This window comes from Lepeophtheirus salmonis, chromosome 1 (genome assembly GCF_016086655.4).
Source record: "Lepeophtheirus salmonis chromosome 1, UVic_Lsal_1.4, whole genome shotgun sequence".
NCBI classification, from domain to species: Eukaryota; Metazoa; Arthropoda; class Copepoda; order Siphonostomatoida; family Caligidae; genus Lepeophtheirus; species Lepeophtheirus salmonis.
Window position 1 is genome coordinate 33,121,841 of NC_052131.2, and position 24,463 is coordinate 33,146,303.

Below are 24,463 nucleotides of genomic sequence, written 5' to 3' on the forward strand. Positions count from 1 at the left end.
ATAAAATGAAAAATATTATTAGTTATTACTAATAAAGAAGTTTGTAAGCCCGAGTCATCCCTAGTAGTACTTTAAGGACATTGGTTCATCACAATTCACAACAGCTAACTAAAAAAACTCAGCGCTGTTTTTGAGTTCCCATACAAAAGAAGGAAGAAAAAAGGGAAGAAACGACAAACAATAAATGGGATGGCGGCGGCGTAGAAAAAAGAAAAGAAAAAAAAGGATTGTGTGCTCATGAACGAAGTACTCCAGGATTATATGGTCATTGTAGCAAAAGCCACCCGATTTATCAAGATTTCAAATGGAACAGGTAAATGCTTCTGAGGGTTGTTTTTCGTATCAAGGACCTATCAGTGTAAAGCTGATGAGCTTCTCAATGAGGATCCATTTTGGATCCGTAGTTTGGGATTATGATCCCAAAGATCCATTTCGTCGTATTACGGATTTCATGGAATTTGAATTTGTAGTTTGAATTTGACTTTTAGAGAGTTTTAAAGAAGCTCTTTGCCTTTGTTCTACTCAAAATTTACTTAGAATAGACTCAAAATATGTCATTTTTTTAAAAATCCTAGGACTATGGTTGCCTATATTGGGTTCCAATTTGAATGATTAGTGGACTAGTATGAGCGTAAATAGCAACGGTGGGAGTCATCAGGTACCATCGGCATCAATGGCATGTAATCACTGCAAGGAGACGTCAAAAGTCTTGAAATATGTCATCCCCACTGCAGATGGTAAATTTGAATTTTGCTCTGAGCCCTGTCTTATGGGTTATCGAAAGGCCAAGAAACAAGCCCAAACCAATGGAGATGCCTCTCCCAACAACAATAACAACAACAGCACCAGCACCAAATCCTCAAACAACCACAATAACAATCATCATCATGACACTCCATCCAATGCTGGGGGAGGAGATCGAGATCAAGAAGTCTCATTTTGCTGGAAAGACTATATAATTGAATCTGGGGCGATTCCAGCTCCAGCCACTTGTTTTCGGCAGTCCATAGTGCCTCCCTCAAATGAATTCAAAATTAACGATAAAGTTGAAGCCTTAGATCCTAGATCTCAATCCACTTGTGTAGCCACAGTGGTCGGATGTATGGGGGGACGTGTAAGGCTAAGATTGGACGGATCGGATACCAAGAACGATTTCTGGCTCATGGTGGACTCGGGAGATTTGAATCAAATTGGTACCTGCGAAAAAAATGGCGGAATGTTACAGCCTCCTATAGGTTATACACTGAATGCCATTAATTGGCCTAAATTTTTAATAAAGACACTCAATGGTGCTGTTATAGCCACTTCTAAATGCTTCAAGAAAGAGCCAGTCAAGCCTAGAAGAAACTATTTCCAAAAAGGGCAAAAGTTGGAAGCTGTGGATCGGAAAAATCCCGTCCTTATTTGTCCAGCCAGTGTAAGCGAAGTTGAGGGTAAGTGTGTCTATTCTCCTGATATACTTTGTAATTTTATGTATGTATTTCATTTTAGGTGATAATATTTATGTAACTTTTGATGGCTGGAAAGGAGCATTTGACTATTGGTGTCGCTATGACAGTCGAGACATTTTCCCTGTGGGTTGGTGTGAAATTTCCGGACATCCTCTTCAACATCCTGGTCAAAAAACATATCCTGGTAAAGCCAAAGTTATTACTAACATAGTGGACTCTTCTTCATCCTCCTCCAGTTTAATTTCTCCAATGACAATTAATACTTCACCTAAATCTAATTCTGTAGTAGGATTACCTGACAGTAGTCATAGAAACAATTCTCCCTCCATTAGTACGACATCCTCTGCATCAGCGGCTATTAATGGAAATATTGGCCACAAAATGAACTCACCATCTACTGTGGGTCAACCAACCATCAAAATTTTTGTTAATAAAAAGAAAATAAGAGGCTCTTCAAGCTTGGGACCATTTTTGGATATGAAAAAAATTGAGGAGCTACCCCGAATATTTGGGCCTGGTCCTATTAATCGTGTCTTGAGGGAATCCGTGCAAAACTTGGTTGATTGCTCTATGAACCAAAAAGAAATATTTGGTTTACTTCGACAGGGTGAGGGCCGTGTCATTATTCTAGCCTCTTTCGAAGACAAGATGCAAACTGTTCGTCTACCTGTGATCGAGTCTGAAGAGGCTGTTTGGGATTTCATCGAAATTTTATTTGAAGAGCTGCGTTGTGAAATATTTTATGTAAAGGAAGAGTTTAAAGGAGAAGATACGATGAATGAGAGACTAAGCGAGGATGAGGAGAAAAAGAATGATGTATCCTCCTCTTCTTCCTCTTTAAATGATGATAAAAAGAAACAGGACAAGTCAGTGCCGTCCGTGTCTTCACCCATGCAGCAAGTTGAATTACTACCCTTGAAAGATGAGATTGAAGAAAAGGAATCTCAACAACCTTTAAAACGCAAACAAATTAATAACACTGAGCATGACCTCGTCGGTAAACCCTTTAATCCTAAATCACAAAAATTTGATACAGCTACATCTACTCCAAATAATACCACCCTTGCTTCAGATAACAAAAGGCCCAAGTCTCCATCGATAGCTACACCCGTTCAACCTAGACCTAGAGGTCGCCCTGCGGGTTCCAAAAACAAAACCCCATCGTCCAGTCGACTTTCTAAACCTCAAAATAATAGTCAACAACAATCAACTCCATTGCAGCAAAATAGCTCTGCAACGAAGTCTTCGAATTCCGGGCAAAATGCGTCTTCATCTTCTCCCAAGCGGGTTCCCATTTATCACAATGCTCATAAAATATATCAAGCTCAATTATCCGCAGCCAACACTGATAATCCTGTAACAACGGGGGCTACACACATCTTGCATCCCTCCTCAATTCCTATTGTGACAAATCATTTGGCTGCAGTTCCAAATAATGAAACTTTCTATGCTACTGCTGCTCAAGTAAATTCTAACTCAAGTGGTGTTGCACTACCTCCGGCATACACTGTGGTAACTGCTGCACCTACGACACTATTAACTCCTGTTACAGAAATGCCACCTGGAACTATGTTTAACATCACTAACAATGATGATGTACCTGAGGATGAGGAAATGACTGAGGATGTAAAAGGATTTTCCCATTCTCCAACTCTTCCTCCAGATGAGTGGTCCACCGAGGAAGTTATTTCTCGTATCTCACAACTTGATCCTACCCTTGGTCCTCATGTAGAACTCTTTCGGAGTCATGAAATCGATGGTAAAGCTTTATTACTCCTCACATCTGATATGATGTTGAAATATATGGAGATGAAATTGGGACCTGCTCTTAAAATATGCAACATAATCGATATGTTTCAAGGAAGGAAGCATTTGCCAGTGCCTCCGCCTTAACAAATAAATAATAGAACTTGTCTCTCTCATTGAACTTTTCTCGTGTCATATCAAAGCTCTTTCATGTATGTGTATGGATTTGTGAAACTCTATGGTCCCACCCATCTTTTTATTTACTATCAAAAGTCTTTTTATCGGGTAATGAATGAAAAAATAATATGTAATTTTATTTTTATATAAATATCAGAATAATAATCAATATAGTATCTATATAAAAAAAATAATGCCTGTTTTGAATTGTTTTTTTATAGACTTTATAGAACGTGTTTCAAGATTCTCCCTTCCCTCAGCATAGAATAGAAGTATAGTAGCGAATGAACGTTATTTAAAAGGGTGACTTTTTTTTAAGTTCATTATTAATTGATTTTTGAAAAAAGGATGAATGCCGATTTGCCAAATCCTGACATTTGACGAATACTGTTAGACACAGAGCACAAGGAAGTCTTTTAACTAACCCAAGTAGAAATTTTCCAAACTTAGTATTTTTCTTTATAAACTCACTTTCTTGGGACGAAAGGATGGAGTCTAAGATAATGTCTTGATTCCCTTTTGAGTTCAGTACTTCTTTATTATCTGCCAGAATCTCCATAAGAGGCAAGTTCTTCTCATTCGGTATCCGTGGGATGGAAAAATAAATAGGGAAGAGAAAGGATTTAATTGATCCATTTGCTTGACGTGAAAAACAAGTTGTGATAAAGTCAGTGAGATTATCCTCCTTGAGGAGAAGCAAAGATGCAAGTACATATCGCGCAAAGTGTTCAGTAAATGTGCTCAGAAGCTCAACGAACAAGTTTAATAAACCACGTGGAAATGGTAGAGAAAGAGATAGTATGCTGGGTGTAATTAAGCATTCAAAAAGCATTCGAAGTAAAGGAGAATCCTCTTCGGGTGAGAGTAACAAGGACTGAGAGCAGAGATGACTCAGTTTATTGGATTCAAGAACACTTCTATTTGACAGAGAAATACTGCTACATTTACGAAAGTCATTGAAGATAGGGGCAAGGTCATCTTCGAGTTCGATCCGCTCAAGGAGATCCTTAAACATTTCTTTTTCTGAAGTGTCACTCTCACAACTCTGAAAACTATTATCAGTTTCACATTCAATTCTAGAGCGTTTCACTTCCGGATCAGATGGTTTGATTTCTTCAGTACAATGTCTATCAACACAGTAGGAGGGGAAAATATATTGGCGTATAGATGAAAGGTGATTATGAAGTAAAAATTTAGCGTAACGAGACTTATCTTGAAGGACATCTTCAGGCTCTTCATATTCCTCATCAGCTAATTGTTTCAATAGAGTTTTTAGGACGGGATCGTCATTGTAGCGATCACTAGGGGGTAACCAGGATGACGACGACATGATCATTTAGAATATATATTATGTAATATGAATATGTAAGTACACTAAAATAAATCAATATTATAGTCTTTTAAGCATTCGACATATCGGGTAGGATTCCATATCCAGCAGAATTAAGGGTGGATGTCATTAATACAGTTCCTTTGAAGTCATAAAATGCAGTCATGTGAAATCCCATATTTGAGAGCACAATAAAGTATTCTGTTATACAGAAAAACGAATAAACATAAGGCTCACAGAAGCTATTGTGTCTATAATAAAAGTAGAGTAAGAGTGGAATGGACAGGAATTGCGCCTTGAAGATACGTCGCTTGAATAATAGACTAATTCTGTCGTTTCTGCCCTGAGAGTTATAACCACTTAGGCGTGGATTGAATAGTACATATGAGACAAGAAGCATGTAGAGAAAAGAACTTGTGATGAAAGCTCCAAAACAAAATTTATGGATGGCAAATATATCAGCGGAGCTGACTATGGTGAGTCCAAGGAGGGAAGCATTCTCAATCACGGATAAAATATGAACAGTGACGATGACTCTTCGAATAATCTTTGTTTTGGAGAAATCACATTTGTTTTGGAAGTATCTTCGATATAAATCTACGAAGAAGAATCGAGGTCCTATGTGAAGGGCAATTGCGGTTTGCCATACATATTTCTGTGGAGCAAATGAGCCAATCGCGGCAGAAATACTGGGACTGAAGTTAGGGACCTCACAATGAGTATAAGTAGTTTTATCGAAGTGATAGACAAAAGAGTAGAAGAGACAAAATATAAAACCAAAGAGAGGGAAACACACTGTGATCACCGCCAATCTCCCAACAGACCAAGTTCCAAAGTTAATTCGAGGCATCTTCAATGTTTATTTTCCATTTCTGATGACGAGACATGTTGATTTCTAAAGGTTCCACCAATCAGAAAGCCCATTTACTTTAGTTAGGTGGTTTCATAATATATATTATGTGCGAAAAGAATTACCTCAACACAACTCTATGACGTCACTTTTCTTACCTCTCCCTAGCCTGGCCTGGGACTATATAAAGGAGGGCTTGCATCTTATTTTGATACTACCGGGTGCGGCGAAAAAATCTTTACACTTTCAATCTAGAACTTTATCAAGATATATTTCAGTAACCAGTTGTAATAGGGTATGTTAATAAAATAAAAATAACTAATATGATGTCTTGGCTACTCTAATCATCGATGTAGCCCCCTTGGCAGTAATCATAGCTTCCCGGTGGGCACAGAAGCCCTTGCACCAATTGCCGATGTAGTCCTCAGACATAGTATCCCATTGATGGTTGACGGTGTCCTTGAGGTTGTTGATATTTGGATGACGGACGGTGCATGCCTTGGACTTAACATGCACCCAAAAAGTGAAGTCCAATGGTTTGTGTAATGTATTTGTGTCTCCTTCCCTCTGATTCTCTTTTATTGTATTTTCTTGTATGTATTTATATTTGTAAAGTATTGCTTTTACCTATTGATTAGTATAAATAGTTTTATATTGTATGTATATACCAGAGTAGGTTTTTTTAAAAATTAAGAATATAGATGTTCCTATAAATAAGCCTTGTCCTTATTCCTCCACGCCTTTCCTTCTCCTCATTTCTCTAAGTCGTCTTGGATCCTTTTAATTAAAATAAATGGAACCTCGTCTCCTTCGTCAAGACACAAAAGCTTGGAATCTGGGGAGTAGGGGGCCACATTTTCTTTGGCCAAAAAGGCATGTTGTCCTCCATACACTTTTGGGCCTTTTTAGATGTGTGTGCAAGCGCACCATCCTGCTGGAATACCAAGTTCATGTCCAGGAAGTTGGTATGTACCCAAGGTAGCAATGCAATCTCCGTTGGTTTCTTGCCAGCGTCCAAAAGTTCGCGGACCGAAATTCATTGGTAACGTGCAGATGACATTTTTCTCGGTTTCAAAGACACTTAGGAAGTTCTAGTTTTTTTGTTTATTTTAAGTATTTGACTGCAATAATTTTACCTCCTTCACAAAAACCTTGATTTATGTAGCAAAAAAGGAAGTCTAAAGATTTTTTCACAGCACCCGGTTTATCTTAGTAGGTATAGAAGAAAAAGAAGAAGAGGATTAATAGTATTATGTAAAGGACTCTTAGAGTCCTAGGCCTTTAGTATTAATTCATGTAGTTACATTTATCGTAGCATTCAGGGGATATCATAACTCATAGATCATTTATATTTATGAACATTTTCTACTATATTTATTTTAATTAAGAGAAGATATATAGTTATGTTAATATAAACTATATATTTTTAATAAATAAAGAAATGAATTTATACTAGAAACTTGAGAATATTAAATAAAAATCAAATAATACCTATGAATGTGAAAATAAAAACATCATAAAATTTGTAATCACTGATGTAGTTCTTCCAAATGCATATATCTATTTTCTAATTTTAATTTTACTATGGAAGAACCTCGAGCCAATATGTACGGGCACAAAGCCTCTTTTATCATTAAGTTTTTTTTTTTAATTAAAGATTGTGAACTTTTTGATTTCTGGGAAATCAATTACTCACGGTCTTGAATTTTTTGGTGAAGATTGAGATCTCCTCGAAACTTTTCAAGATAGTGTTAATAGGGGTGGCCTTAAAAGGGCTTCAGATTTATTATATTTAACTACGTTACATACTAGTCAACTTTACACTATGATATTTCAGCGACCAAAACTCGACAAATCCAAGACGATGCTTTACAATTAATTAGAAATGGTAGATGCCTATCCGGTTAAATTGTAAAAAACAACATCATTTTTCTAATTATATTGCTCAAGTTTGATTGAAATATTTTAATATATGTAGCAAAAATCTCATAAATGAGGCTATTAGTAATAAGTATCCTCCCGCTCAATTAAAAATGAGGTCTTATAGGAGTATTTCAATTTGACCACTCTTTATGATTGCAATTAATATCCTGAAATTTATATATACTATGAATTCTATAAAATGAATAGAAATAAGGTACAAGAATGAATAAAACTTAAAGATCTAAAACTATATTTGAAATTAAAAAAAAAAAATCATAAAATGATTAATCCAATGTTTTAACTATTAAATATTTTATTAATTGACAAAGATTTTTTTTTTCTCTCAAAGTTTTTCATATTTTAAACTATCCTTAAAAAGTAGACCACCTTCAGAAAATACTCTCTCAACGCTAACTGAGGACAGCAGTGTATAAATCAGAAGGTAAGATTTGTCACTGATTAGATCTAATGGAAATTCTACCAAATATGGAAATATTTTTGAATAAAAAAGTATTAAATTTATAGAATTTACATTACCACATGCAAGTATAATAATATTAAGTACTAATGGGTAGTGGTTCCTAAACAGTGTGTTTTGAGGCACGATTTGTGACAGCCATACATTACTTGCAATAACTTATAATAATCCAAATAATTGGTTTAATTAAAGTAGGGATGTAAAGAAATTTATATTTGTCTAAAAATTTTGGGAACCACTGTCTCAGGGGTGTACGGTAACATCGTATAAAACTTATTCGTATAAGGACAATTCGTATAAAACATTTCCATATGAGGACATTTCGTATAAAACATTTCCATATAAGGACATTTCGTATAAAACCATTTTGTATAAATTTATGAGAAAACTTTAATAGACTTTATAAATTGTCATTTTGTACCCCGAATTTTGGGGGTGTTTTCGGGTACCGTCGATACTTAAGTAACTACTAAGAACCTCTCACCCCCCGCCATTGTACCCCGAATGTTGGGGGTGTTTTCAGGTACTGCCGGGTACCAAAACAGGATGCAACTTACCGCCAAAACTTTAGTCAACAATTAAGAGCCCCTCACAACCTCTCAAGTGTACTCCGAATGTTTGGTGGTTTTTCGGGTAGCGCCAGGTTCCAAAGCGAAATGGAACTTACCGTGCATACTTGAAAAGATAATTAAGAGCCCCTCAGAACTCTTGAGTTCTTATTGGCTTAAAATTATAATCTACTATATGTCCTCCTATATGTTCGGGGTACAATTAGGGGCTAGTGAAGGGATCTTAGTAGTTTCTTCAATTATCAGTGGTGGGTTGCATCCCGTTTTGGGAACTGGCGGTACCCAAAAACACCCCTAACAATCGAGGTGCGATTTGGGGGTTATAAGGGACTCTTAGTTGTTTCTTCAAGTATAAATGGGGGATCGCATCCCGTTTGGGACTCAGCAGTACCCTAAACACCCCCAACATTCGGGGTACAATGGGGGGTTGTAAGGGGCTCTTAGTAGTTACTTAAATATTGCCAGTACTCGAAAACACCCCCAAAATTTGGGGTACACAATGACAACTTATAAAGTATATACTCTGTTTTCTCATAAATTTATACTATTAGTAATAGGTAACTTCGTATAAAACATATTACCGTCTCAGGGGACTCTTATTATGAGGTTTAGTGCACTATCATCCAGTTAAGCCTGAAAATTAGTTTGAGATTGAACATAGAGCTCTCAAGTTTTTGAACTTATGCTTGCGTGAGATTTTGAGATCATATGTCAATTTGCTACATAAAAATATAAGGAAATCATATTTCAGTTGGTTAAATTTATATACAAAAAAAGAAAGATTTATCCTCCAACGTAATCTCCACACACGAAGGAGCTGGCGGTGTCTCTGAGGCTACTGATGACAGTCTTCTTAGAGTGGGCAGTTACATGAGAGTCAAATTTGTCAAACGAAGACAGCAGAGAGTCACAAATATAGTATAGAAAAAAAGATTCTAACTTATCTTGAGACATAACTTCGACCGTCTTGTCTTGTAATTTTTACAATTATCTCAATTTTTTTGATATTATCTCATAAGTATAGTTGATAATATTGTAGAGAAAAACGCGTGCAAGGAGGAGGGGGAAAAAAGACATATGGTATCATTGTTTAAAATACTGATGTGATTATCATCTGCCTGCTTTATTATGATTTTTGAGGGTATAACGAATGTATTTATTAGCAAAATGTTTAATGAAGATATACTACGTATAATTGACTTCGACATTTTTTATCCGTTACAGTAGATTTGAAAACGTCACACTCCATGAAATTGTAATTCATTATGAACCTTATTCTCAGAATAATAGCTAATGAAACAACAAAGTAGAGTATTTGAAATATATTTGAAGCTCAGAGTTTAAAAAAGAAAGCTTTAATTAAATATAATCTACATACTAAAAAATAAACCATTAAACATTTAAGTTAAATATACATAATTAGACAATTAAAATCATATAACTATTAATAATAATAAATTATAAATACAGAATATTGAAATAATAGATTGATCCAGATAATTTTTTCTTGTTCTAACATCGGAATTCAGTTAAATATGTCATAACTTTAGGTTGCAATACACAAGCGAGACGTGGAGTTTAATCAAAAAGATAATCACCCCTCTTCTTCAGTTGCTATATACAATTGTGCACAGGATAGATATATCTCTACCGATGAGATCTAACTAATTATTAATAATAAAGTAAATGTCAAAATCATAAAATTAGACAATAAATATATTAATAAAAAAATGTTAGAAATAAATTCATCGTAAAGATTTAGAGCAAAAGCTAATTATGTAGTAATGTCCGGCGATATTACTCCCTATTAAGAGCATCAAAAAAGATTTCCCCCCGTTATTTAGGTATGCTTATATAACAACATACTATTATCATGAAGGATATACACAATTGTTAATTATAATGCAACACCCAATGTAACTACCCTCGTTGTTGTGACCATTTAAACAGTTGTTTTGTCTTTTATGAGTTTTCTGAACACCACTTCTTGGAGCCCATCAACCATAGCTAAGCCTTAAGTGATAAAAAAGTAATATTTATTGACTATGTAATATTGGAAAACCTAATTATCATACCCAAGTCTTAAAGCGAAGTAAGTTGTCTCAGACAAACTAGTTGCAAACCATCCAAAGCTACTACCCCCGTTGTTGTGACCATTTAAGCAGTTGTTTTTGCCCTTTACTGAGTTGTATATCATAATTCTTGATATGTTTAGCTAAAATAGAATCATATTTTATGGTTAGATTTAAAAAAAAATTGAATACTTTCTGTGAGATAGTATAAAATTCAGAGTTCCATTTCGATATTCGTAAATACTTTTTAATGATAACTTGATCGTCATTTGGTGTGGATGACTCAAAACATTTTCATATGTATTTCTATGAATGACATCAGTAACAACATCCTCCATTAATTTAATGATGGTTTCTCGGGAAGGGATATGTTTACCCTTGTATTTCTCCATAAATTTTTTGAACGTAGATGATTAGCAATGGATAAGGTTATATTACATGCAATAAGCATCGTTGTGAGATCAGAGTTAAAGTCTGACTTGATGTATTCATCGTGTGAAATTGATTTTATAGATGAATATCGATACCCTTATTATGAGATGAGGATAATGAGTGGCGTGTAATTCTAGACAGGGTACTAAAGGCACATTTATATCGACAAATCCGACAAACCATCTGTTTCTCATCCGGCAAGTATTTTCCAAATTCCTAGACCTCTATTTTCAGAAATCCAGACAGAAGGCGACGTTATTTTTAACATTTTATTCAGTTCTCTATCGACTATCCCCATCTAATATTATTATATTAATATTGAATAATAAAGGCGGGAATGATTACGTTTTTGATAGAAGAAGATGTATATTATTTAATCAATGATGCCATAAGTATTTCTTCTCTTCTCCTCGCACGCTTTTGTATTCTTACCAAAATTATCACCCTTACTCATAAGATGAAGAAACAGAAAATGTAATATAAGAGAGCGATAATTCGAGCGATTTTATCGCAATTCTAAAATGGTAAGCGCGCTTCCACTTGTTATTCAAAACAATGAGCGCGCTCCTGCTTTCTTTCAAGAATTTTGTGCGGCTCTCAATTGAGCGCCGCTCATTAATGCAAATAAATAAGTCATAATAATTAGTGAAGGTATACAAACTTTTTAGAACGGAAACTCATTTTGTATTGTATTAAAATCAGAATTGGTTTTACCTAAGGCAAATATATATTATGTATGAGCCTTTTTTTTTGTCATTCTTAAAATTTTAATTTAATTTAGAACCAAACAACATTCAGAGCATTCAGATCGACAGCTGATAACAAATTATACCAATATTATCGAAGATAAATATTTATTGAATATACCTATTTTATCGAAAATACCCTTTGAAAAAAGACTTTCTATCGAAATTTATATAATTTTCTGAAAAATATGTATTATGTGCGGGCCTTTATTTTAATCAAGCGCAGGTTCTAGTACAAATACTCCTCATAAACCCCTCCCTAAAATCAGCATTGAACAAAAATATCTTTATTCAACCGTAAGATCAGTAAAAAATAATAACTCAATTTATAAAGCCATTTATTTAAATTAAATCCAATAACAGAGTGATCAACTTATCTACTTAAATTATTCTTCGAGTATGTCATAGTCCAAGTTAAAGTCTGCCTTGAAGGAATCCCCATTCATTTGGCTCCATTCATTAAAACTCCCTGAATATATTCTTAGATTTTCAAAACCAAGGGGTTTCATTTTTTTGTCAGCAACTAATACTCGTCTTCCCGAGCGACACGTTAGTACAATGTTGCTAGAATCCAGGGGATTGGGCTTTGAAAATCCATAGCGCTCTTGAAAATCATTTTCATTAAGCTTGGTAAAAGCTAAAGGGATTTCATGAAGTGGAAGACAAACGCTTCCACGAATTTGTCCCACTTCATTCAGCTCTGTTCGATTTCTGACATCAATCAGAAGTATTTTTTTCGTTCAATAGAGCAGAAAGAGCATCGAAGTGAACGAATCGGGTTACCTTCAATTCCTTTCCTAATTCCCTCAAATCTCCCTCAAAATCATCTAATTTGGATGACTTCAATTCTAGAGCTTGAATCAGTTTGGTAGCATCTGCCTTTGTGGATCTCTTCCCTCGAATACATAGTATGAGATCCGTAGACTTGCCTTTCAAACTATAAGGGAATAATATTTCTTAGCACTTAGCTTACATTGAACCACAACTTACTCATGACTAGGAACAACATCATCCTTTATCTGACAGTTATCAAACCAATGACTTCCCTCAAGGTAGCCTTGAACCTCTCGTTCAAACTCTGAACGACAATCCAAAATAACTTGATCTATTCCAACTTGATTGACTGATGAGAGGAATTCATTTGCACCTAAAGTCTCACCTAATGCTGAGTCTAATTTTAAAGCAAATAAGACAATTGCACAGAGAAAATAGAGTTTTTGGATTGACTTACTCATGTCGCGTTTGGTTAGTAACTGAATGGTTGATACCAGGGCAATTCTTTGTTATGATAAATAAATAATAATATTGACCATTATTATACGACTATGGGCTACAACCTTAAAAAGAACCAGTTTTATTTGTTTGACTAACCATTGAGTGTATAACTACTAATATATATTCTCTACATCAACAACCGTTGCTAGTTGCTACTCACACCATTCTCAATTCATGCTGTTCACTTTATTCAACGGTGGTAGTCCGTTAGATATTCATATTGACTGTATATTAATTTATATTATGTTATGTACAAGTTGCAACTTGTATCAGTCAATTGTACATGTTACAATTTATACGTCTGATAATGCTTTACTATAAATTACAGTTATTAAATTAGATCCTTACATTAGTCAACAATCATAGATTGATACTTTCATTTCATTTTGATCAATTAAAATTACACATTTATACGTAATGTATTTACGAGTTATATAATTGTGAGCGTTTGAACTTAATAAATAATAATGTACCATAAACAGGACCGACATTAGACCAATGCCGTTGAAATGGGCCCGGACTTCCAATAGACCTCTGCTTGAATAAAAAAATAAATGAGTAATTTTTTTTCTAAAATAAGGTCATTTAAAAGTCATTCGATGATAATTTTAACTAATTTTTTTATTAAACAAGGCCAATGAAATTTTTTTCTTTTAAAAATAGTTTTACTTATCCTTCTAAAAAGTTCTTGAACCAAACCTTTTTTTTTTTCTTTTTTTTTTCAAATAACCTTCTCTTGAACGACCTTTTTTTTTAAAATAAATGGCATCTATAAATAACGTTTTTTTAAATAATTTTAATTAATTTAAAAAAGTCATAAATTATAGGATTTAATATATCGGACACACATGGAATATTCAATTATTGCATTATCCTCCTCAAAAGTACTGCAAATTATTCATTTTTGAGTAACAACTAGTACAAAATTGCAACTAAGATAACATATATTAATATATCTAGATACCATAGTCTCATAGAAATAGATCAATACGTTTTACCCCAAAATGATTGTGATTAAAAATGATAAAGATTAATTAATTAATTTTATACGGAACAGAAGTACTCTTTATTATTTGTTAAAATTCTTGAAACAAGTACAAAACATGGATGTTAGAATACTCTTCAGAAGTGGATTTGCTAGATATAATCATTTGGGGGGAATTGAACCAAAAATTATCAAAAGCGTAACCCAATTAGTTATATAAATTGGTTTGATATTTATATTTTATTAATTTTTAGGGGGGATATTCAGAAACTTAAGCCCTCAGCCCAAAAAAAAAAAAGGGTAAAGATCCCACTGCTCTTGAGCATACATTATGGTACCTCTTCAGAATATATTTTACTACTTCTAGGTGACTGATTTTCTTTTACAATTCTTGGGTTTTGAATTTTATTTTTTTATTTAAATTTCGAATTTGAAAGACAAGTTTCGCTTATTTTTTTGGAAAATTTGGCGTCCTTTTAAACTATTCATGGTAGGAAAGACCACAAACCCCTTGTATCTCGAAAAATTATCAACTTAAGTTGAGTACCTAGATAACAACACAACTTTACAAATTAGTTCAAATTTAATTTTTGAAAAATAACTATTTCTATCGACAATTGTGCTGTTATATAAAGGGAACCTTTAGATCGTTGTGCCTTTTTTTTAAATTTTTTTTTTAACAAAATGATTATTTTTGAGATATGTAAATTCAAAATTTATCCTACCCAAATTTAGCTAGTTATTGATATTAAAGTGAGTGTGTAGTTTAATTTTAGCTTCTTCGTTTTAGAAAATTAAATATAATTTAGCTTACTTAAAAAGCGCATATCTTTGGAATTAGCTAAATCAAATTTTCAAACATAATTAGAACTGTTTTTGTTCGAAATTAGCTAATTCCTAGATATATGTATTATATTGTTTGATTTATGGAAGTTCCTAATCCTTGTATAAGTTAGGGTAGAGTAAAGTGTAATCCTAAGAGGAAACAAAGTTCCTTTAAGTTTAAGACTTAAATCAACACTGATATAAAAATTATGGATATGATATATATATATATATATGTGTACAAAGTATTACAAAATTTATGCTTACTTTAGTAGCGTTGAGTTTCGGTCTGAAAATCCTAGACCGGCCTGACACCGTTATATTTTAAATAATTCGGTCTGGACCGTTTTCATAGTAAAATTCAGTCCCAAAAAAGGTCTCAATTAGATCCCACAGAAATAAATGGTTTAAAAAAAAGAGAAAAAATGATTTGCTTGACTTTTGGATTTAAACTACAGTCTTATGTGTCTAGAATAAATCACTTCAGACCAAACTGGGTAAACAATTTCGACTCAGACCATGTTACAGCACCAATAAATAGACATAATTAATTCAATAAGGAAAAAAATGTTGAATGTCGAAATTTATATTATATTTCGTCATTTATCTTAGCTTAGATATTCTAGGACTTGGAGTATTAGGACGTTTCCCCCACCTTTAGAAATTCGTTCTATAATTAATTGACTGTGATGATGGAAAATATATATTAGCTCTTATGAAACGATATTGAAATATGAATTCAAGATTAATTAGCACCCTTAAATCATATTATATGATCTTAAGATTAGTTACATATAACACTGGCCAAAACAAATTTTCTTGCATGGGGGTTTTAAAATGAATCTAACTCAATTTTGGCTGCTGATTCCAAATCTGTCATTAGTTTTTTCCTATCACATCAAATTTTTGAATAACGGGGTGATGAAAAAATACTACAACACATCCCACAATCCTTAATTTACGAGAGAAAAATAATTTTTTTTTTTTAACTATTTTTGTTTTTTTGTGATTTTATTTGCATATTGGCTGCTGATTTCAATGTGTCACTAGTTGTCAGTTTTTTAACTATTGGTTGATTAAAAGGTTTTATTTTATTTTTCAATACAAGACACAACAATCTAATTTTGTTTAAACATACAAAACTAAAAAAATACAAAACATGAAAGTGCTAACACATATTTGGCAAAATTCAATATTATTACAAACATAGAATGTTATATTAAACTAGTAGATGCAGGAACAGTGTATTTTTGTTTGTAGACAAATATATTACTTCATTTTTGGGGTAAACTTCCTTTTTTGATGACGCCCTTTTATGTAGAGTATCTGAATGATCCCTCATGAAACACCAGCAGTAATCCTCCATCATATGCGAGCCCCAACGACCTTAATATCTGTCTTCAATGACTTTAATGGCTTGGTGGAACCTCTCACCTTATTCGGCGCTAAAATCTCCAAGGTTGTCTGGAAACGTATCCAAGTGACCGTGGAAGTAGTGCAGCTTGATGCTCATTCTGCACCCGAGCTCTCGTAGACTAAGGAAAAGTTCATCCAAAATCTCTTGGTAATTGTTGTTTTTCTTGTTCCCAAGAAAACCCAGCACCACATTAGTAAATGCAGTCCACTCTCGAGATTCGACAGCGGTCATCCTCTCAATGAAACGGATACCCCTGAGTAATGTTCTGATCTGGGGCCGGTCGAATATCTCTGCCTTTTTCTTATCATCACTAAGACTCGGAAAGGTTGAACATATGTATGTATTGAAAACAATCACCATTGTGATCAAGAGCTTTTACAAACTGCTTCATAATACTGAGTTTGATATGCAATGGTGGAAGGATGATGTTTTTTTCCATCAACTAGTGGTCCATTAATGACATTCTTCTCTCCAGGTACCAACGTATGCCTTTATGGTCATTCCATTATAACCCAGTGATCCTTGTCAGCTTTACTGCCCCAGAAACAAAGGAAACAAGGGTATTTTGTGTAACCTCCTTGTTGACCCAAAAGGAAGTTCGCCATTTTTAAATCCACACAGATTAACCACTGGTGATCGAGGTATTTCAATCGTTCAAGTACTATTTTGATGCTTCCATACTCCTCCTTCATGGAGACTGAGTGTCCAATGGAAAATGTTTAATGGAAAAATCCTGTATTGCCATTGGATAGTGCAAATGCGCTTCACATCAAGGACTTCTGACATCGCTAATCATGCTCAAGAATACATAAACTCCTCCAGATCTTATACGGAATAATTGTATACTACTACATATATGAACTATCGAGTTCCATAAAACGACAGAATAATCGACTGAAATATCCAGTAAGGAACATGAATAGCTCTCATCCTCCATCCACCGCTCCTTAATTGAATTTCTTGATTCCTTTTCTCCTTAAGTCAACTTTGCTTCGTCATCCATAAGTGTCCTTGATGCATATATTTATAATGCAGAAATGTACTGTCTATATGGATAATTATATAACCTGGACACTTTAAGGATTACCTCTGATAAGTGATTTCTTTATTACTTGTGAGTCCCTTTTGGGATTGGAAAACAAGTGGAAGATTATTCTAGACTTTAAAGATGTGTTTCTTTTCATGATAGTTTTGTCTACAAAGCGTTTTCTATTCTGCTATTGCTTATAAATAATTATTGGGAATTATCAAGTGATTATTTGTTAAAAAAATAGAAGTGACTTCTTAACTTTTGTAGATTTTATTGGATTATTTGAATGTCTGCAATTTCCAAAATTATTGACTCAAGAATCCTCTTCTAAGTGGCTAAATTGCTTGTTAGCATATTGAAATATTACTCTCACGAAAATTTGGGATCTTTACAAAAATAAATAAATACTATATGTGTGCCATACGAGCTAATAATAAGTTGCTTGATTGAAGACAATAGTTGAAATTTATCAAAGTATAATTGGATTTTTTGAGTATTAATTGAACAAATAAAAATAATTAGAACATCAATGAAATGTTTCTAAATTTAAATTACCTATATATGAGTTCTCCATTATTTTATCTTATTGATTCATTTGGTTTTATTTTGGACATGCAAATGCTATTTTGTTATTGAAATTCTTGTGTGGCGAGTAAAAATTTCATAATCCTTCCTACTATTAGTTGAAGAACTATTATACGTGTTCGTTCTTCAAAAAATGATAAAGTGTAGTTTATGTAAATTAGCACCGTTTCACATTGTGGAGATAATCCTGACAAAGATCTTATTATTCCGTCTGGATAAATGTGCCGTTTATTATTTCTATAAAAAAAATATTTCGCAATTACAGACGCTCATTTTCGAACAGATATAAATAAAAACATGTTAATTGAAGTTCTTCCAAATATTGACATGAATTTAATGAATTAAGGTTATCAGCTCAAACTTTAGATACATCAGATGGAATAGATAATTCTTATCTCACCATGATACATTTAATTTCAGAAAAATATCTATCTTTCCGACCCTCTTGAACAAAATATACAGTCGTATAGTTATAAAAGATTGCAGTTCATTGCATGGATAACGAATATTTCAGAACGTGTAATTAATATGTAGTTTTTATGATATTTTATTTAAATAAAATTAATAATCATGTTAATAAAGATAATAATTAATTAAAATATATGATTAATAAATATTTCATTATATATTGTTTTGTTGATAGTTTCAGTTCCATTTTAGTTAATTTATAAAACATGTCTATTGATCTCACTTTCCTAACTCAAGTTTGTGTTATTCATAATCATAAATACTTGAGTATCAGTTAAAATACACCTAGAGTGTCCATAAAGTCTAACATTATTCATTATGTAGTGCCATTACCCTTGCCATTGGTATGGAACTGAATTCGGGTACGTTTTTCTAAAATTGATCCGAGGAATGTAAATACAGTTATTAGTAAATGTAAATATTTTAAAGCTATACATTTTTATTAATCTCCCGCCAAAAATATGAAAATTTAATTTAGAAGGAATTCAAAAATAAAATAAAAATTTAAAAACAACTGAATATGATTTTAATCAGGAACATATAAAAGGATGACAGTACAGTTTTTCCATATATATGAACCCAGTCCTAAAATACACTATTATCAAGGGTTATCTTATATCTATAGCTGTTTTTCTTTCTTAATCTTTCATTATTATTTAAAATGTTTGATGGAGTGTTTTGAGAAGTTTACGGATAAACTAACTTTTGAGGATCAAGGAAGATATCGAATCCATTATGTTGCATCGATTTCTATATCCGGTATTAGGTATTTCTTCGAGAAGGGATAGAACATAACTTTTTATAAGTTGTAATAGTTTTTTTTTGGGAGGGGGGGTGAGAGGGCAAACGATTTTCTCAAGAGGGGTGAAAAAGTCTCCTAGATAAAGACCAGGAACTGTCATTTTGATAAAGTTATTGCCATCACTTCGGATAATGCAACCAATTTTAAACTTGCGATTAAATTAATTGGTAAATTGTACATTCCCTGCATTGTCCATTTAATTTATTTGGTGGTAAGTCAGGGTTTAAACAAAGTAGTTTCAATTAAGCATACAATGGAGAAACTAAAGAAAATAATAATTGCCATTAAAAATGCCCTTCAAAATCTATTAAACTAGAAAAAAATTGGAAGAAGAAAAATTGGATAACTATAAATTAGTTTTGTGGACAGAAACACAATGGAACTCTGTATTTTCATGGCACAACGTGCATTAAAATTGAAAAGTTCAATTGATATGACTTGTTTTAAAGTGAAGATAGAGTTTAGTGAATAGCAAATGCTGAAGGAATCACAATAACTATTAAGACCATTTTATAGCAGCAAAAACAATACGTGGAACAAAATACTATACTTCTAGCTTGAATATGCCAACTTACAAAATGATTACTGCCTCTTTGAATAAAATTGTACATAAGTTTCCTTCTCTAGGTAAAGAAAGTTCTATGTTATACGATGAGTTAATGACAAATTTAAGTGACTAGTAACATAGTTATAAATAGCTATATTTCCAATATTTTAATTTAAGGACGATTCTCCATATTTGAGGGGGAAAAAATATTTTTTTTTGCATATATCAACATAATTGAATCCAAGATTAAAGAAACATGGGTTTAATTCATCAGAATTAATTTCAGATACTATTTCAAAAATTGAAGAGGAAGGGAAAAGTGTTGAAAATCTAACACAGAAGAGGATTATGATGAGGAAGAAAAGGATTTGTGTCTCTGGAGCGCAATCTCCAACGAAAAAAGAAAAATAAATATATATTTATCCTCTGACAATGACAAAAAAAGAAGTACTCATCCATTCTCGGATCGTCTGTTCCTTCTGAAAGATTATTTTCTTCTGCAAAGCGAATCACCACTCAATCTAATTCTAGATTGAGAGGTGATTTGGCCGAAGTTTTAATAGTATTAAATGGAAACTTACAAGATGTAAGCCTATAAAATTTAAATTGCCAAAATATATATTTTTAAAGATATTAATCATAGTTTTATTTATTGTGGAGTAACTTTGAAATGATAATTATTATTTTATTTAAGTACGGGGTAGGGAAATTTTAGAGTTTTTTAAACATAATTTTGCAAATGAATCATTTTTTATGCTTGATAGAGCTGTGGTATAAAGTAATAAAAAGTTATTGAGTTATTTATACTTGTGTTTATCAAAATAATCTAGTAAAATAATAAATCAATTCAAATTATTTAATTATATTTTAAAAATCGCTATTATTTTTGTATACAGGTATATATATTTTTTTTTTGAGTAAGACAAATATTATTCCCTTTTAATGTATAATGGTCCTTTGAATATACTTTTTTTTTTAAATCTAAAGTAGGAAATAAATCGCATCGCAATAAGACTTTTTAAAATTCTCCTTAAGAAAATCATCCGTAACTACGTGTGAAGGAGTAATTATTAATAAATGAATGGATAATATTCAAATTCTCTTGAAAGATCATGATTCAAAACGATGTAGGCTCTTCTATATATTTCCTGATACAGGCATTGGTTACTAAAAACATAGATTCAGAGGGTTGAACGTTTTGCAAAATTACTATAAGAATGAGAGCTATTCGTAACTCGTTCACGAACTATTTCCAAAAATAAACAGGAAAATGGATACAAGTAGGCGAATAGGTGGATTCCACTTGGCAAACGAATGTTTCTCATGCATACTTGAAATAGATTCCCAAATAAAAAGTCGTTCATTCGAATAATTAATTAAACCACTATCCATAATCTGATGAAATCAAATAGTTTTCTTAGCCACGTAAAAATAAAAAAAATTCCCTTTTATTTATGTTGTTAGTTGTAATTGTTGATTTCTTGTCTCTCTTGTATTCCTTCAGACTCAAGGACCGGTCCTTAAAAAGACTAGACCAACGGTCTTAAGGATCGGTCCTAATATTGGACTGGACTGAATAAATAAGGACCGACACAACACTACCCCTGAGTAATCATCCAAAAATAGCCGAGAATCGATTAAACAAATTTATTCAAATCAAAACTAGGTTACTTTGACAACTATTTTGTAGCCACAAGTTTGCATACCTATGACACTTGTGGCTACAAATAACCATACCTTAAGAGTTCTATTTCTAAGATACTAGTGTCTGTGAAAAAATAGAATTCTGTGATGATTTCATTTTGAGTTACAAGGCTCAGAGCTTCATGCACTTGTAAAAAAGTCAAATTTTCTAGAATTTAATGTTTCTATACCTTTTTGGGATCTATAAAACAGAACTTGAGTAGATGGTTTTGCATCAAAGTCAACCATTTGTATTTATTAGTTATTACTTTAAAAAACAACAACTTAATATCACTTTTATAATGTCGCAAATATTACATTTATGAACAATGAAGTCAAAATAATTTTCAGTCTACAGTGAACGGGGGTGACGATTTAATTCTGCTTCTTGTCTTTCTAGTAGTCCTTGCCCAGATACATGTATTTATCGATATAAACAAGCATCTACAAATTTTACAAGAGTATATACTTGCATAAAAAACAACAAAAATATCACAACTTAATGTTGTATGCAATTTCTTTTAAAAAATCTAATTTAGTTCTATAATTATCATAATCTGCAACAATATAATATATTTGTTTATTAATTCCTCTTTGTGTTGGAGCTTCCTTACCCGCCATCATTCGTGTAATAACATCATCATTTAAAGATTGTTCTCGATGAAGGATGTCAATGAATTCCCACAAGTTGGGGTGTTGGCTGCCAATATTGACCTGAAAATGACGATACCATCCTTCAACGGAATTATCGTTTCGAGACAAACCATCAATAATTCTATCCCTCACATTCCATATGGTATGAAGAAAGGATGGTTCTTGTCGGCGTTCTTGGAGCTGAAGGCGACCAATATATGTGTCTTCAAAATAATCAATTATAGGTTGTCCAATATCAGGCATAGTTTCAGAGAGAGCCTCAAACACTTCAATAGTTTGATCTACAGGTACAAATGCGATAGCAGAAAGCATTCTAATATTAATATTAAAATCTGGATTGTTTTGGTAACTATCTTGAAGTCCATTTTCTTGTATTTTACGATAAATGGATTGACTCAAATGATAGAAGCACCCTTTAATTTGAACATCAGGGAATACACTTTGTAAGGCATTCATGGAGGCCATTTCAAAGTCAGTTGTCACAAGTTGTGGAGATAGACATGGGTTGATGGCACTTATTTCTTGGAATAATCGAGTATAAGTAGCTTGTGTCTTGTTTGGTAAAAGTGCATAAACACACGGAATGGCGTAGTTATTAAGATAAGCGTGGATCGTAAAAAGCTGATAAAAAATGGTAGGAATCATCTGAAATGTGCTGTCACAAAACCAATTAATGGATTTCTCCAAAATTTGAAGGTTACGATATGTGGCAAAAATTAAAAATCTCTCTTCGTCACCGTACCCACTATCATATATAAGGAATTTATCTCCTGTTGGAGTGGACTTCATGATCTCAGGAAATACAATTTCCTTCCTGGACTGTGGTAATGGAGGTGTAGTGTTTCTTAATTGTTGTCGATGTCGACGAATACATCGACGAATGCTTGGAAGGGCAGGTAAATTAACAGTAACATCTTCCGAGATGCCAAACAATTCTTGTGAGAGTATCTGTTGGGCACTTTCTCCTGTATCTTCCGTTCGACGTTTAATAGAATTGCGCACTTTCAAAGCGTTAGCCTTTCCAATGTCTGGTGCATGTGTATGTTCATTAATCCTCCGAACTATGTGATTATTACCACTGATATGGATCTTTGCTTTGCACTCTCTAAAATTCCTTCTCATCTGACACTCATACGAAATGATTTCGTTTGCAAGATTTTTTTGCTTTACATAAATAAAGCCCTCAAATATCAACTTTTGCCCACCACGGGAGGAGTTGATGAGTTCCATGATAAAAAACCACAAAAATAATCACTTAATTCACTACTCAACTATACTACTAATCACATCAGTCATCACAGCATTCAGTATTCTAAATTAATTATTATTGTTAAAGTAAATACAAGGGAATTCTGAATCAGGTAGTTATTTATTTTATTACTTAGTTATTAGGTTTAATTTCAAATTTGAACACTCAACTGATAATATTAGCAGGCTAATATTATTAAATAATAATAGATCACACGACTCACTCTTTGGCCAATTAATTCTGACTATAAATATCTGGAGTGATACCAAATCTACTCTGCAACCTCATCGTCGGGTTTAATAAAATATTATGGAAAATATTAAGTGGCAGGTTCTTAGTCAACATGTACCATTTATTTTCTTCTTCAATATGTCATTTTCTCTTCTTTATTTATAAGTCACGTGTTATAATGTGCATTTCCAACCAAATAATAAAACAGATGGATACTAAATAAATGAAATAAAAGCATTTCTCACTTAAAATAAATAGATTGTTTCGACCTATATTTTACATATAATCTTAAATGAATATTTCTGAATGCTATCATTACAAAAATTAGCTCAACAATGTGTTTTAGTAGGTTATTTTATATGATGGATCTAGGGATCGATTTTTCAAGTAGTATATACACGATGTTATAACTTATAATAAATATCTGAGAAGGAATTTTTCGGTAACTCTGTAAATACGGTGAAATCTTCACATGAATATCAAGATGAAATACTTAAATATATTAATTATGTCTAATTTTTAATATGTGTATTATTTCAAGATTGAAAATCATATCGAAGTAATCATAACGGCATATTTTCGTAAATGAAAGTTTCAAAATACTGATAGAACCTTTATAAAGAGATATCAAGATACATTAAAGCTTTAGATTGCAAGTCAAGATGGCAGACAAATTGGACACCCGTGAATCTTGACAGGTTTATCAACATTGAATGAGATGGAATCAATCGGATTGGATATCATCTTAACTAAATCTTAATAAAATATAGAAACGCAACACACTCTAGGTTTGTTCGAAAATCCGGTCGGAGGGGATGACTCGTTTTTGGTAATGTACATCAGTATACTTCCAATCTCTTTATAAGTCAATAACTTTGAACACATAACATATTCAATAAAATCCGTAGGCTGCAAAAGAGAAGCGAATAGAGTAAACT

The 24,463-nt window shown here is 32.8% G+C and overlaps 4 protein-coding genes across 5 annotated transcripts; 1 reads left to right on the top strand and 3 right to left on the bottom strand.

The window, feature by feature from the left end:
- Positions 1-90: 90 nt before the first annotated feature.
- Scm (Polycomb protein Scm) lies at positions 91-3,659 on the top strand. Of its 2 annotated transcripts, XM_040720273.2 has the most exons (3): positions 91-313; positions 576-1,433; positions 1,492-3,659. In XM_040720273.2, the coding sequence occupies exons 2-3, from the start codon at positions 626-628 to the stop codon at positions 3,342-3,344; spliced, it is 2,661 nt and encodes an 886-aa protein (XP_040576207.1). In that variant the 5' UTR covers positions 91-313; positions 576-625; the 3' UTR covers positions 3,345-3,659. The 2 variants fall into 2 exon arrangements, with proteins under 2 accessions (XP_040576207.1, XP_040576215.1); XM_040720281.2 differs by lacking the exon at positions 91-313 and having other exon boundaries at positions 326-1,433.
- Positions 3,473-5,554, bottom strand: LOC121125153 (post-GPI attachment to proteins factor 2-like). The gene has a single exon (XM_040720291.2). It carries the CDS (start codon positions 5,552-5,554, stop codon positions 4,775-4,777), a length of 780 nt encoding a protein of 259 aa, XP_040576225.1. The 3' UTR covers positions 3,473-4,774.
- A 6,541-nt stretch (positions 5,555-12,095) lies between these two features.
- LOC121125163 (uncharacterized) lies at positions 12,096-13,039 on the bottom strand. The gene is given in 3 exon segments (XM_040720301.2): positions 12,096-12,509; positions 12,511-12,711; positions 12,765-13,039. Coding segments are annotated over 3 exon segments (795 nt in total). The 5' UTR covers positions 13,010-13,039; the 3' UTR covers positions 12,096-12,160.
- Positions 13,040-21,619: 8,580 nt separating this feature from the next.
- Positions 21,620-23,459, bottom strand: LOC121125176 (uncharacterized). Its single transcript, XM_071891398.1, has 2 exons — positions 22,006-23,459; positions 21,620-21,948 (listed from the first exon to the last, which is right to left on the bottom strand). The coding sequence occupies exons 1-2, from the start codon at positions 23,273-23,275 to the stop codon at positions 21,884-21,886; spliced, it is 1,335 nt and encodes a 444-aa protein (XP_071747499.1). The 5' UTR covers positions 23,276-23,459; the 3' UTR covers positions 21,620-21,883.
- Positions 23,460-24,463: the final 1,004 nt, after the last annotated feature.

Bases quoted from the DNA above. Each gene is read 5' to 3' on its own strand.
- LOC121125153 (XM_040720291.2), bottom strand. From the start codon at position 5,554: ATGCCTCGAATTAACTTTGGAACTTGGTCTGTTGGGAGATTGGCGGTG.
- LOC121125176 (XM_071891398.1), bottom strand. From the start codon at position 23,275: ATGGAACTCATCAACTCCTCCCGTGGTGGGCAAAAGTTGATATTTGAG. The intron at 21,949-22,005 runs GTAAGGAAGCTC...ATATTGTTGCAG, and splicing joins TATTACACGAATGATGGCGG to ATTATGATAATTATAGAACT.
- Scm (XM_040720273.2), top strand. From the start codon at position 626: ATGAGCGTAAATAGCAACGGTGGGAGTCATCAGGTACCATCGGCATCA. The intron at 1,434-1,491 runs GTAAGTGTGTCT...ATTTCATTTTAG, and splicing joins CAGTGTAAGCGAAGTTGAGG to GTGATAATATTTATGTAACT.